Here is a 14,870-nt window from a genome sequence, read left to right on the forward strand (position 1 = left end):
TCCTTAGTGATTACAAAGGGTGGACTTGTTTACACCATGCGGCGGCAGAGGGGTACACCCAGACCATGAAGATCGTTCTGGGCACCAACATCAAACTACTGGACAAGCTGGATGAGGATGGGGTTCGGACAACCTTTGTTTAATTCAGACCACTGTCGTGTCTCTGACATCTTTGTGATGACAAGCTATTTTATCAAATTGATTACCTAACGTTTGATTGATTAAGTGATTGAAATAAACCATGCAACAATTAACTCGTTAATAACCTGGGGCACCACGGAATAGTTTGTTTATATAGAGCGGCTATCTCCGGAATCTAATCTTAAAGATCTGAAGATCTTTTATATCAATAGCAGTCAATCAGTAATTCATTATTATTTTCCTTCTATCAGTCTCATCTGAACGTCATAAAGTATTGGTTCTGCACGAACCCAGCTTTTACTATAAATCATCCATTCAGCAATTGTCTCAATTATTTATTTACTAACTAATTAAACAAACGTAAGCTGACTCCTAGCTCCTTCACAGCCATATAAGGAGTCATTGCCATGAGGCGGTTTCAAAAAATGCGGCACTTCCTGATTGGATTTTTATCTGGGTTTTTTCTGTAACATCAGTTCTGTGGCACTCACAGACAATATCTTTGCAGTTTTGGAAACGTCAGAGTGTTTTCTTTCCAAAGCTGTCAATTATATGCATAGTCGAGCATCTTTTCGTGACAAAATATCTTGTTTAAAACTGGAATGTTTTTCATCCAAAAATTAAAATAGCGCCCCCTATATCCAAGAAGTTAAATGAACAGAGTTGGGGTAATGTGGCCGTACTATCTTTCATGAGGTCACAAACATGAAACAAAACGTATCGGGTCGTAGCTGGCTTCTCCACCAACCGTTTCCACATTCTCTAAATTAGGAACAATGTTTACTTCTCCAATTACATTTCTAGCTGCCATGTGTAAATAATAATAATAAACAAGCATGATATTTAGCCTAGCTAGACATTCTAACAACCCCATTGGAAGCAAGGTTATTTATTTTGAAATGCTTTCATTCTGCAGAGACTTCTCAATGAATGAATGAATGAATCATTAAACGTTCCTCGAGATGTGTTGATTAGGCGACGATGTGAATTCACAAATCTTGTGTTGTTGTTCTGATCAGAGCACAGCACTGCACGTGGCAGCCAGGGAGGGACAAGTAGCTGCAGTGAGACTGCTGCTGCAGAGAGGGGCGGAGATCAGCCTCAACAAGAGCCACGCCTCCTTCTTTCACGAAGCACTGCAACACAGGAGGAAGGATGTGGTCAATGCCATCATCGACAGTGACAGGTTTGATCAGTCATGTGTGCTGAGGGTTGGAACATTCCAGAGGGTTAGGTTCAGGTCATCATCAACAGGAACTGGTTAGCAGTTTCCTGGAATTAGGAGGGAGTAAGCAGGTAATCTATAGTCCTCCAACCAACATCTCTGGAACACCTACAGATTTACTGGAATTTTACAACCCCAGTTCAGTCGGTCCCTAACCCTTTTGTGTCCTGACTAGGTCAGGCCATCAGGACAGGAACAACTCTGGGCCCTGTAATCTTTCAAGGACTTGTAAATGTTCTTGGATCCTTCCGGATTAGCACAGTGCTGTGACCATGCAGAGTTTGTTTGTTTGTTTATTGCAGATGTAGTGACACCCTGAGGACGTTCAAACATGATGCTGGCAAACGTTGTCCAGTGTTGGAACTGGTTGACTTGCTGCCAGAGTCTTGCAAGGTTTGCCCTCACACACCTGAACAATTCCAATAGAGTATATTATTGCAAAATGATGGCAACATGCAGCAATGAAAAGGTGTAAAACGGTATATATACTGTATGTAGTCATCTTTGGTGTGGTTCTCAGTCAACTGACTTGATTAAAACAACGTTGTTTGATGAAAGGCTTGGGCTTTGACTTTATAAACAAATCTGTAGGGAAAGTCTGCAGCGTTGCAAAATTCCAGAAACTTTCCTAAAATTCCCTGTTTTTCATGAAATCCCAGTTGGAAGTTTCCCAAAATCAGGAGGGAATAAAATCAGGAGGGAATAAAACCAGGAAGGAATAAAACCAGGAGGGAATAAAATCAGGAGGGAATAAAATCAGGAGGGAATTAAATCAGGAGGGAATTAAATCAGGAGGGAATAAAATCAGGAGGGAATTAAATCAGGAGGGAATAAGCAGGAAAGTTTATGTAATTTTGCAACGCTAACCAACGGTGATTAAACAGATGACAATGTCCCCTGTTATCTCCTTGTAACTTGCTCAGCACCTACTGGACTGCTGCATCAGAGAGTCAACGGATGACGACAACAGTCCTGACTATCACGTGTGTAAATTCTACTGTGTAACTTTAATTGTGAAACGTTAAGTCTTAGTGTCGCTTTCGGGTTTCCATTTTTTATCATCGGCCTTACGCTACCTGTTACGCACACCTCTATGAAGAGGGATCGCAACGCTACCCTACACATGCTGCCTGTAATGCACGCCTCTATGAAGAGAGAACGCAACGCTACCCTACACGGTTACGCACGCCTCTATGAAGAGAGAACGCAACGCTACCCTACACACGCTACCTGTTACGCACGCCTCTATGAAGAGGGTTCGCAACTCTACCCTACACACGCTACCTGTTACGCACGCCTCTATGAAGAGGGAACGCAACGCTACCCTACACACGCTACCTGTTACGTACGCCTCAATGAAGAGGGAACGCTACGCCGCCCTACACACTTAAAACTGTATAACTATAGAAAGGGATAGACTTATTTGTTCTCTCTTTTTCATTCAATTACAAATGTTGTTTGTCTTTCTATTGTGTAGATTGAGTACAATTTTCAGTGGCTTCAGGCACCGATAGCACTAAAGAAACACGCAAAGACTGACGAAAGCCTGAAGGTCCAGCCCCTCGCCGCTCTGAATGTAAGTAGTTCCAATACAAGTACAATACTCTCTCCTTATCTTTCTAAGGCTTACCGGGGTTCTGGGCATCAAGATCACCAGGGTTCTGGGCATCAAGATCACCAGGGTTCTGGGAATCAAGATCACCAGGGTTCTGGGAATCAAGATCACCAGGGTTCTGGGCATCAAGATCACCAGGGTTCTGGGCATCAAGATCACCAGGGTTCTGGACGGTGAACTAAACCTGCTGTTCTCTCTCTCTGAGGAGACGGTGAACAAAACCTGTTGTCATCTCTCTCTGAGGAGACGGTGAACTACAACCTGTTGTTCTCTCTCTCTCTCTGAGGAGGAGACGATGAACAAAACCTGTTGTCATCTCTCTCTGATGAGATGGTGAACTACAACCTGTTGTTCTCTCTCTCTGAGGAGACGGTGAACTACAACCTGTTGTTCTCTCTCTCTGAGGAGATGGTGAACTACAACCTGTTGTTATCTCTCTCTCTCTCTCTCTGAGGAGATGGTGAACTACAACCTGTTGTTCTCTCTCTCTCTCTCTGAGGAGATGGTGAACTACAACCTGTTGCTATCTCTCTCGCTCTCTGAGGAGATGGTGAACTACAACCTGTTGTTCTCTCTCTCTGAGGAGATGGTGAACTACAACCTGTTGTTCTCTCTCTCTGAGGAGATGGTGAACTACAACCTGTTGTACTCTGTCTCATCGGAGGTGGTGAACTACAACCTGTTGTTATCTCTCTCTGAGGAGATGGTGAACTACAACCTGTTGTTATCTCTCTCTCTCTCTCTCTGAGGAGATGGTGAACTACAACCTGTTGTTCTCTCTCTCTCTCTCTGAGGAGATGGTGAACTACAACCTGTTGTACTCTGTCTCATCGGAGGTGGTGAACTACAACCTGTTGTTATCTCTCTCTGAGGAGATGGTGAACAACAAGCTGTTGTTATCTCTCTCTCTCTCTGATGAGATGGTGAACTACAACCTGTTGTTCTCTCTCTCTGATGAGATGGGGAACTACAACCTGTTGTTATCTCTCTCTGAGGAGATGGTGAACTACAACCTGTTGTTATCTCTCTCTGAGGAGATGGTGAACAACAACCTGTTGTTCTCTCTATCTCTCTCTCTGAGGAGATGGTAAACTATAACCTGTTGTTCTCTCTCTCTGAGGAGATGGTGAACTACAACCTGTTGTTCTCTGTCTCTGAGGAGATGGGGAACTAAAATCTGTTGTTATCTCTCTCTGAGGAGATGATGAACTACAACCTGTTGTTATCTCTCTCTGAGGAGATGGTGAACTACAACCTGTTGTTCTCTCTCTCTGATGAGATGGGGAACTACAACCTGTTGTTATCTCTCTCTGAGGAGACGGTGAACTACAACCTGTTGTTCTCTCTCTCTGAGGAGATGGTGAACAACAACCTGTTGTTCTCTCTATCTCTTTCTCTCTGAGGAGATGGTAAACTATAACCTGTTGTTCTCTCTCTCTGAGGAGATGGTGAACTACAACCTGTTGTTCTCTGTCTCTGAGGAGATGGGGAACTACAACCTGTTGTTATCTCTCTCTGAGGAGATGGTGAACTACAACCTGTTGTTATCTCTCTCTGAGGAGACGGTGAACTACAACCTGTTGTTATCTCTCTCTGAGGCGACGGTGAACTACAACCTGTTGTTATCTCTTTCGCTCTCTCTCTCTCTCTCTGAGGAGACGGTGAATTACAACCTGTTGTTCTCTCTCTCTGAGGAGATGGTGAACAACAAGCTGTTGTTATCTCTCTCTCTCTCTGATGAGATGGTGAACTACAACCTGTTGTTCTCTCTCTCTGATGAGATGGGGAACTACAACCTGTTGTTATCTCTCTCTGAGGAGATGGTGAACTACAACCGGTTGTTCTCTCTCTCTGATGAGATGGGGAACTACAACCTGTTGTTATCTCTCTCTGAGGAGATGGTGAACAACAACCTGTTGTTCTCTCTATCTCTCTCTCTGAGGAGATGGTAAACTATAACCTGTTGTTCTCTCTCTCTGAGGAGATGGTGAACTACAACCTGTTGTTCTCTGTCTCTGAGGAGATGGGGAACTACAACCTGTTGTTATCTCTCTCTGAGGCGACGGTGAACTACAACCTGTTGTTATCTCTTTCGCTCTCTCTCTCTCTCTCTGAGGAGACGGTGAATTACAACCTGTTGTTCTCTCTCTCTGAGGAGATGGTGAACTACAACCTGTTGTTCTCTCTCTCTGAGATGGTGAACTACAACCTGTTGTTCTCTCTATCTCTCTCTCTGAGGAGATGGTAAACTAGAACCTGTTGTTCTCTCTCTCTCTCTCTCTCTGATGAGATGGTGAACAACAAGCTGTTGTTATCTCTCTCTATCTGAGGAGATGGTGAACTACAACCTGTTGTTCTCTGTCTCTGAGGAGATGGTGAACTACAACCTGTTGTTCTCTCTCTCTGGGGAGATGGTGAACTACAACCTGTTATTCTCTCTCTCTGAGGAGATGGTAAACTAGAACCTGTTGTTCTCTCTCTGAGGAGATGGTGAACTACAACCTGTTGTTCTCTCTCTCTGATGAGATGGGGAACTACAACCTGTTGTTCTCTCTTTCTCTCTCTCAGGAGATGGTAAACTAGAACCTGTTGTTCTCTCTCTCTGAGGAGATGGGGAACTATAACCTGTTGTTATCTCTCTCTCTCTCTGAGGAGTTGGTGAACAACAAGCTGTTGTTATCTCTCTCTCTCTCTGAGGAGTTGGTGAACAACAAGCTGTTGTTATCTCTCTCTCTCTCTGATGAGATGGTGAACTACAACCTGTTGTTCTCTCTCTCTGAGGAGACGGTGAACTACAACCTGTTGTTATCTCTCTCTCTGAGGAGATGGTGAACAACAAGCTGTTGTTATCTCTCTCTCTCTCTCTCTGATGAGATGGTGAACTACAACCTGTTGTTCTCTCTCTCTGAGGAGACGGTGAACTACAAGCTGTTGTTATCTCTCTCTCTCTCTGAGGAGTTGGTGAACAACAAGCTGTTGTTATCTCTCTCTCTCTCTGATGAGATGGTGAACTACAACCTGTTGTTCTCTCTCTCTGAGGAGACGGTGAACTACAACCTGTTGTTATCTCTCTCTCTGAGGAGATGGTGAACAACAAGCTGTTGTTATCTCTCTCTCTCTCTCTGATGAGATGGTGAACTACAACCTGTTGTTCTCTCTCTCTGAGGAGACGGTGAACTACAACCTGTTGTTATCTCTCTCTCTCTGAGGAGATGGTGAACAACAAGCTGTTGTTATCTCTCTCTCTCTCTCTCTCTGATGAGATGGTGAACTATAACCTGTTGTTCTCTCTCGCTCTGAGGCGATGGTGAACAACAACCGCATAGAGCTCCTTACACACCCCGTCTGCAAGAAATACCTGGAGATGAAGTGGTCAGTATTCACAGCGTTCTAGGGGTGCATCCTAAATGGTACCCTATTCCCTACATAGTGCACTACTTTTAACCAGGGCCCTATGGGAATGTATTACAATTCTTCTATGAAGTGGTCAGTAATTAGAGTACAGTTGCAGAAATTCATGAAACTTTCTCAAAATTTGCACAAAAAAAAGAAAAAAATACGAGAATATTTTCTTGCCGTGTTTCAGAGTGATGGAGGTTTCCTTTTTCTGATCATCGATTCTTCTATTTCCTAACTCCAGGGTGGCCTACGGGAGCACTGCTCACCTTCTGAACCTGTTTGTGTACCTGCTGGGTCTGCTTCCTCTCACCCACCTCATAGTGAGCCTGAGACCCAGCCTGGACTACACCGGCCCTGACAACACCACAGCTGTCACCATGGTGCCCATTTCCTTCAGAGAGGTACGCTATTACCCGCTGGTTATCAAATGGGGGGGGGGGGGGCTAGTGAATAATACAAGATGGAATAAAAATAACATTAAATTGTTACGAAGTACAGGTCTAGTTGTGACGCTCAATGAGTGTATAGGTGTGGAGTCAGGCGCAGAGAGCAAAAGGATGCAGGAAAAACACGCTTTAATGTCCAGAATAAATCACAGGAACAAATAATGTGAAAAAATAAAGGACAGCGAGAAACCCGAAAAGCAAACACAAACCACTCGAACACATACATACGAACAAGCCCGCACAAACAGAAGCGGGCTGAACGAACTTATATAACCCCACCCTATTAACCAAACAAGAAACAGGTGAAACCAATTAGACAAAAACAAACGAACACAGAACAAAGGATCGGTGGCAGCTAGTAGACCGGCGACGACGACCGCCGAGCGCCACCCGAACAAGAAGGGGAGTCACCTTCGGTAATATTCGTGACACTAGTGGGCAAACAGTTTAATGGAGGGGATTTTCATTCGGTAGCGTATGAATTAACACACTACTATAGAACACCATTTCCCTCTCTGTCCTGGGGATTCGAATCATCAACTCCTCATCAGCGTTTAATATTTTAATATACTGTCTACTGCCAGGGCAAAAAAATAAAAAAAATAAACATTTACACCTTTAAGGTCCTGAGGGACGAGTTTGGGAAACGCAGCTATAGAACGACAGGTGCCTATATAGTCCAGGTTGTAGGTTATTGAGTCAATTCATGAAACACATGACAACTGTCTCTAGATATAGAAGAGGCAAGACACCCAGAGGTCTCACAGGACATACTATAGGGGCTACCTCCCAAGTGGCACCAGCTTCCCATATAGGGCCATAGGGGCCTGGTCTAAAGTAGTGCATTATATATAGGGAATAGGGTCCCATAGGGCTCTGGTCTAAAGTAGTGTATTATATAGGGAATAGGGTGCTATTTGGGATACAACCTAGGTAATGTCATGGTAGAGATGATGTGTTCACTCCTCACTTCCTGATCCAGTAGGAGAAGTAGAAGACTATTATTAATGTGGCCTTGTTGGCCAGAGCCTCGTTTCCCAGAGCCTTGTTGGCCAGGGCCTCGTTTCCCAGAGCCTTGTTGGCCAGGGCCTCGTTTCCCAGAGTCTCGTTGGCCAGAGCCTCGTTGGCCAGAGCCTCGTTTCACAGAGCCTCGTTTCCCAGAGCCTCGTTTCACAGAGCCTTGTTGGCCAGAGCCTCATTGGCCAGGGCCTCATTTACCAGAGCCTCGTTGGCCAGGGCCTCGTTTCCCAGAGCCTCGTTGGCCAGGGCCTCGTTTCCCAGAGCCTTGTTGGCCAGAGCCTCGTTTCCCAGAGCTTCGTTGGCCAGGGCCTCATTTACCAGAGTCTTGTTGGCCAGAGCCTCGTTTCCCAGAGCCTTGTTGGCATTAAGATCATAGCTAGAACCATATTATGATATCTTTAGAAGCCGAGCTGTTTCCCAAACCCATTGTTACTAAAGTTACACTTGAAAACGCTTGTAATGTACCGACTTCCTACGACAACTCGTAGAACAGCTACCTACCGTGCCTTCAGAAAGTATTCACACCCCTTGACTTTTTCCACATTTTGTTGTGTTTTAACTATTCTTACCTATCTAGACACAATACTCCATAATGACAAAGTGCAAACATGTTTTTAGAAATGAACCTGAAATACAGAAATATCTAATTTACATAAGTATTCACAGCCCATGAGACAAAACGTTTGTTAAAGTCACTAAACACAGAATCAATAGGTTTATCCGTCTCTCTGTGACCGTCGATAACCTCAGAACAAAGTAGACAAAAAAAACAAAGTCGCCAATGTCTTTTCAACTGTTGCGAAGAATAAAAACTATGCCTCAAATGAAAACCTGACATTATAGGCAAAGTAGTCCTATATATTTTAATCAAATTGAAATAAAGGTTATGTTCATTCAATTGAATTATACTTTGCTAATTCTAGGCTACTGTCTGTCATTTTTTCCATCAATATATTTAATGATGTGTAACAACATGTACAATTATGTGCTAAATCTTGATTTACTGCACCGGTGCGTCAATCTAATTTACATAATAAAAATATCTCCATGAAAATCTGTCAGTTTAATCTAGAGAGATACAGTGGGGCAAAAAAGTATTTAGTCAGCCACCAATTGTGCAAGTTCTCCCACTTAAAAAGATGAGAGAGGCCTGTAATTTTCATCATAGGTACACTTCAACTATGACAGACAAAATGAGGGGAAAAAAATCCAGAAAATCACATTGTTGGATTTTTAATGTGTCTCAATCCATCACATCCGCCAGTGTCGCACTTCATCCATTGGTCTTCTCACGAAAACGTGTCTAGCGTCCGAACGGTTTGACCATACAAAACTATTACTAATCTATGGAAAGGGGAGACTCTGATGAACACGATGGTGTTCTCTGTTTTTTCTCTACGACCCCTCAACAAGTGTCGCAGGACTCGTCTGGAGGTAACCGGTACCCTCTTTTAAAAAAAAAAAAAAATTGTTTTGTAGTTTTGTGCCTATCCAATAAAAAAGTTTTTAAAATGTGTGAAAAAAAAAAAATCCTGATGTTTCTTATACTGTAAGTCCTAGATATAGGACAGACACTTCAAAACATTGTTCATTATGAATTATTTTGTGATTGTCTTTTTTGGCCTTGGTGAATGTGTTATTCATTGGGTTTCTCTGGGCAGTAGTAGTACTGTAGTACTAGTAGTACTTTTTGTAGGGGTTGATACATTTTTTATTAAAATACATCCAGTCGTAAATGTCAAAGTATACATTTTTTACGCCATTTTTTAAACTCATCATGGATCTATTTTTTTTTATTATTATGAACTAGAAATGATTCATCACACCTCTCTTTCATTTTGACCTGGAAATAATGAATCACGACTCTCGTACTGCACGCTCTGCAGAAACTAGCAGTGGAAGCAAAATAGCCGTACCTCAACCCTACTGTAAAATATGGTGGTGGATCTTTTATGTTTTTTGGGCTATTTTGCTTCCAGTAGTCCTGGGGCACTTTGTTAATGTGACCTTTACCAGGTACAAGGATATTTTAGACAAAAACCCGGTTGCCTCTGCCAGGAGGCTGAAACTTGGCCGCAAGTGGATCTTCCTGTTGATCTTCCAGCAAGACAATAACCCCAAGCACACAACAATATCCACAAGGGAATTGTTAAATGACCACAAAAATGTATATTTTGCCATGGCTCTCTCTGTCTTCGGACTTTAACCCCATTGAAAACGGTGGTTTTAAAAGAGCCCAGTCGAAGGATATCAAAGATCTGGTAAGAGGATTGGCCTAATATCTCTCCAAACGTGTCCTCCAATCTCATAATTGTTTTTAAAGGGGAAGGGTGCTGGAATATTCTAAACAGGGGATCCAATTTAAAGGGGGAGGGTGCTGGAATATTCTAAACAGGGGATCCAATTTAAAGGGGAAGGGTGCTGGAATATTCTAAACAGGGGATCCCATTTAAAGGGGAAGGGTGCTGGAATATTCTAAACAGGGGATCCAATTTAAAGGGGGAGGGTGCTGGAATATTCTAAACAGGGGATCCAATTTAAAGGGGAAGGGTACTGGAATATTCTAAACAGGGGATACAATTTAAAGGGGGAGGGTGCTGGAATATTCTAAACAGGGGATCAAATTTAAAGGGGAAGGGTGCTGGAATATTCTAAACAGGGGATGCAATTTAAAGAGGGAGAGTGTTGGAATATTCTAAACAGAGGAGCCAATATTTTTTTCTCTTTTTAAGATTTAAAAAAAAAACTTGCTAATTAAACAAACATTTCTCTGAGCGAGCAATTGTATTATGTTGAGCAGACAATATAGCTCACTTTTTGTAAAATGTATTGGCTAGTCTTTTTCTCATCTTTAACTTCTTTTTGAGGTTAATTTTGGACCACACTGTATCTTGTATGAAAGTGTACATTCATCATACAGAACAGAAACAACGGGCCATAAGGGTTAGGGCATAAAGGCTGAAATGAATTAGGTTTAGGGATAGGGGTTAGGGCATAAAGGTTGAAATTAATTAGGTTTAGGGATAGGGGTTAGGTTGAGTTTATGGTGAAGGTTAGGTTGGGTTTAGGGATAAGGGTTAGGTTAAGTTTATGGTGAAGGTTAGGTTGGGTTTAGGGATAAGGGTTAGGTTAAGTTTATGGTGAAGGTTAGGTTGGGTTTAGGGATAAGGGTTAGGTTAAGTTTATGGTGAAGGTTTGGTTTGGTTTAGGGATAAGGGTAAGGTTAAGTAAATTGTGAAAGTTAGGTTGGGTTTAGGGATAAGGGTTAGGTTAAGTAAATGGTGAAGGTTAGGTTGGGTTTAGGGATAAGGGTTAGGTTAAGTGACTCAGCCCCTGTAATAGGGTTAGAGGCAGAGAATCCCAGTGGAAAGAGGGGAACCGGCCAGGCAGAGACAGCAAGGGCGGTTCGTTGCTCCAGAGCCTTTCCGTTCACCTTCCCACTCCTGGGCCAGACTACACTCAATCATATGACCCACTGAAGAGATGAGTCTTCAGTAGAGACTTAAAGGTTGAGACCGAGTTTGCGTCTCTGACATGGGTAGGCAGACCGTTCCATAAAAATGGAGCTCTATGGGAGAAAGCCCTGCCTCCAGCTGTTTGCTTAGAAATTCTAGGGACAATTAGGAGGCCTGCGTCTTGTGACCGTAGCGTACGTGTAAGTATGTAGCGCAGGACCAAATCAGAGAGATAGGTAGGAGCAAGCCCATGTAATGCTTTGTAGGTTAGCAGTAAAACCTTGAAATCAGCCCTTGCTTTGACAGGAAGCCAGTGTAGAGAGGCTAGCACTGGAGTAATATGATCACATTTTTTGGTTCTAGTCAGGATTCTAGCAGCCGTATTTAGCACTAACTGAAGTTTATTTAGTGCTTTATCCGGGTAGCCGGAAAGTAGAGCATTGCAGTAGTCTAACCTAGAAGTGACAAAAGCATGGATTCATTTTTCTGCATCGTTTTTGGACAGAAAGTTTCTGATTTTTGCAATGTTACGTAGATGGAAAAAAGCTGTCCTTGAAATGGTCTTGATATGTTCTTCAAAAGAGAGATCAGGGTCCAGAGTAACGCCGAGGTCCTTCACAGTTTTATTTGAGACGACTGTACAACCATTAAGATTAATTGTCAGATTCAACAGAAGATCTCTTTGTTTCTTGGGACCTAGAACAAGCATCTCTGTTTTGTCCGAGTTTAAAAGTAGAATGTTTGCAGCCATCCACTTCCTTATGTCTGAAACACATGCTTCTAGCAAGGGCAATTTTGGGGCTTCACCATGTTTCATTGAAATGTACAGCTGTGTGTCATCCGCATAGCAGTGAAAGTCAACATTATGTTTTCGAATAACATCCCCAAGAGGTAAAATATATAGTGAAAACAATAGTGGTCCTAAAACGGAACCTTGAGGAACACCAAAATTTACAGTTGATTTGTCAGAGGACAAACCATTCACAGAGACAAACTGATATCTTTCCGACAGATAAGATCTAAACCAGGCCAGAACTTGTCCGTGCAGACCAATTTGGGTTTCCAATCTCTCCAAAATAATGTGGTGATCGATGGGGTAAGGGTTAGGTTAAGTTTATGGTGAAGGTTAGGTTGGGTTTAGGGATAATGGTTCGGTTTAGGTTTAGGGTTAAGAAAATGGTGAAGGTTCGGTTGGGTTTAGGGATAAGGGTTAGGTTAAGTTTATGGTGAAGGTTAGGTTGGGTTTAGGGATAAGGGTTAGGTTAGGTTTATGGTGAAGGTTAGTTTGGGTTTAGGGATAAGGGTTAGGTTAAGAAAATGGTGAAGGTTAGGTTGGGTTTAGGGATAAGGGTTAGGTTTAGGGATAAGGGTTGGGTTTAGGTTTAGGGATAAGGTTTAGGTTAAGCTTATGGTGAAGGTTAGGTTGGGTTTAGGGATAAGGGTTAGGTTTAGGGATAAGGGTTAGGTTTAGGTTTAGGGATAAGGTTTAGGTTAAGCTTATGGTGAAGGTTAGGTTGGGTTTAGGGATAAGGGTTAGGTTTAGGGATAAGGGTTAGGTTTAGGTTTAGGGATAAGGGTTAGGTTAAGCTTATGGTGAAGGTTAGGTTGGGTTTAGGGATAAGGGTTAGGTTTAGGGATAAGGGTTAGGTTTAGGTTTAGGGATAAGGGTTAGGTTTAGGTTTAGGGATAAGGTTTAGGTTAAGCTTATGGTGAAGGTTAGGTTGGGTTTAGGGATAAGGGTTAGGTTTAGGGATAAGGGTTAGGTTTAGGTTTAGGGATAAGGGTTAGGTTTAGGGATAAGGGTTAGGTTTAGGTTTAGGGATAAGGGTTAGGTTTAGGTTTAGGGATAAGGTTTAGGTTAAGCTTATGGTGAAGGTTAGGTTGGGTTTAGGGATAAGGGTTAGGTTTAGGGATAAGGTTTAGGTTAAGCTTATGGTGAAGGTTAGGTTGGGTTTAGGGATAAGGTTTAGGTTAAGCTTATGGTGAAGGTTAGGTTGGGTTTAGGGATAAGGGTTAGGTTTAGGTTTAGGGATAAGGGTTAGGTTTAGGTTTAGGGATAAGGGTTAGGTTTAGGGATAAGGGTTAGGTTTAGGTTTAGGGATAAGGGTTAGGTTTAGGTTTAGGGATAAGGTTTAGGTTAAGCTTATGGTGAAGGTTAGGTTGGGTTTAGGGATAAGGGTTAGGTTTAGGGATAAGGTTTAGGTTAAGCTTATGGTGAAGGTTAGGTTGGGTTTAGGGATAAGGGTTAGGTTTAGGGATAAGGTTTAGTTTAAGCTTATGGTGAAGGTTAGGTTGAGTTTAGGGATAAGGGTTAGGTTTAGGGATAAGGGTTAGGTTTAGGGATAAGGGTTAGGTTTAGGGATAAGGGTTAGGTTTAGGGATAAGGGTTAGGTTTAGGGATAAGGGTTAGGTTTAGGGATAAGGTTTAGGTTAAGCTTATGGTGAAGGTTAGGTTGAGTTTAGGGATAAGGGTTAGGTTAAGACAATGGGGTTAGTTATAGTTTCATTAAGGGTTCAGGTTAAAGAAAGGCATACAAGTCAGTATTGGCTAAGTGTATCGCCATCCGATGCCATTCACAATCTGTTGGTTGAACATGCATTACCTTTTGATGGAGCAACATTCACAATCTGTTGGTTGAACATGCATTACCTTTTGATGGAGCAACATTCACAATCTGTTGGTTGAACATACATTACCTTTTGATGGAGCAACATCCCTAATCTGAATCGAACCCTAACCTATTTTTTTTTTAACCTTTGCCCCACAGCAAAACTCCTTCTTGTCCATTTGCATGGTGATGGTACTAGTCATGAACATCTACTCCATGGGGAAGGAAGTGATGCAGATGTACCATCAGGTACAGTAACAGCTCCAGGAACTGATCTAGAATCAGCTTACTTTCCCAAAATCCTAACGTCACATGCAAATTAATATACCGGAGTAGGACAATGTTGCTCTAAGCACTGATCTAGGATCAGTTTACCTGCCAAAAAGTCTTTGTCGGACGTATTCATACCTTGGGAGGGATCTAAAGTCGAGCTGTAATGAAATTATACGGTGACGATTTATTCCACTCCTCCTGAGAAATAAAGAGTGCAGAGGTGTTTTGTGGATACATGTAATACATGATATGGGACATACAGTATGGAGACAGCCTGGCTTTAAGACACATGGACACAACCTGGCTTTAAGACACATGCACACAGGCTGGCTTTAAGACACATGGACACAGCCTGGCTTTAAGACACATGGAGACAGCCTGGCTTTAAGACACATGGACACAGCCTGGCTTTAAGACACATGAACACAGCCTGGCTTTAAGACACAGGGACACAGCCTGGCTTTAAGACACATGGAACAGGCTGGCTTTAAGACACATGAACACAGCCTGGCTTTAAGATACATGGACACAGCCTGGCTTTAAGACACATGGACACAGCCTGGCTTTAAGACACATGGACACAGCCTGGCTTTAAGACACATGGACACAGCCTGGCTTTAAGACACATGGACACAGGCTGGCTTTAAGACACATTGACACAGCCTGGCTTTAAGGTACATGGAACAG

The 14,870-nt window shown here is 42.7% G+C and overlaps 1 protein-coding gene across 1 annotated transcript in view; it reads left to right on the forward strand.

The window, feature by feature from the left end:
- Window positions 1-14,870, forward strand: part of LOC139366877 (transient receptor potential cation channel subfamily A member 1-like) — an 89,327-nt gene that overhangs the window by 43,273 nt on the left and 31,184 nt on the right. Inside the window, exons 13-20 of the mRNA XM_071104580.1 lie at window positions 8-122; window positions 1,161-1,327; window positions 1,669-1,759; window positions 2,290-2,349; window positions 2,844-2,942; window positions 6,283-6,353; window positions 6,622-6,781; window positions 14,070-14,159. Of these exons, the coding sequence (XP_070960681.1) occupies window positions 8-122; window positions 1,161-1,327; window positions 1,669-1,759; window positions 2,290-2,349; window positions 2,844-2,942; window positions 6,283-6,353; window positions 6,622-6,781; window positions 14,070-14,159 (853 nt within the window). The remainder of the gene's footprint in view (window positions 1-7; window positions 123-1,160; window positions 1,328-1,668; window positions 1,760-2,289; window positions 2,350-2,843; window positions 2,943-6,282; window positions 6,354-6,621; window positions 6,782-14,069; window positions 14,160-14,870) is intronic.

This window comes from Oncorhynchus clarkii, chromosome 15 (genome assembly GCF_045791955.1).
Source record: "Oncorhynchus clarkii lewisi isolate Uvic-CL-2024 chromosome 15, UVic_Ocla_1.0, whole genome shotgun sequence".
Classification (NCBI taxonomy): Eukaryota; Metazoa; Chordata; class Actinopteri; order Salmoniformes; family Salmonidae; genus Oncorhynchus; species Oncorhynchus clarkii.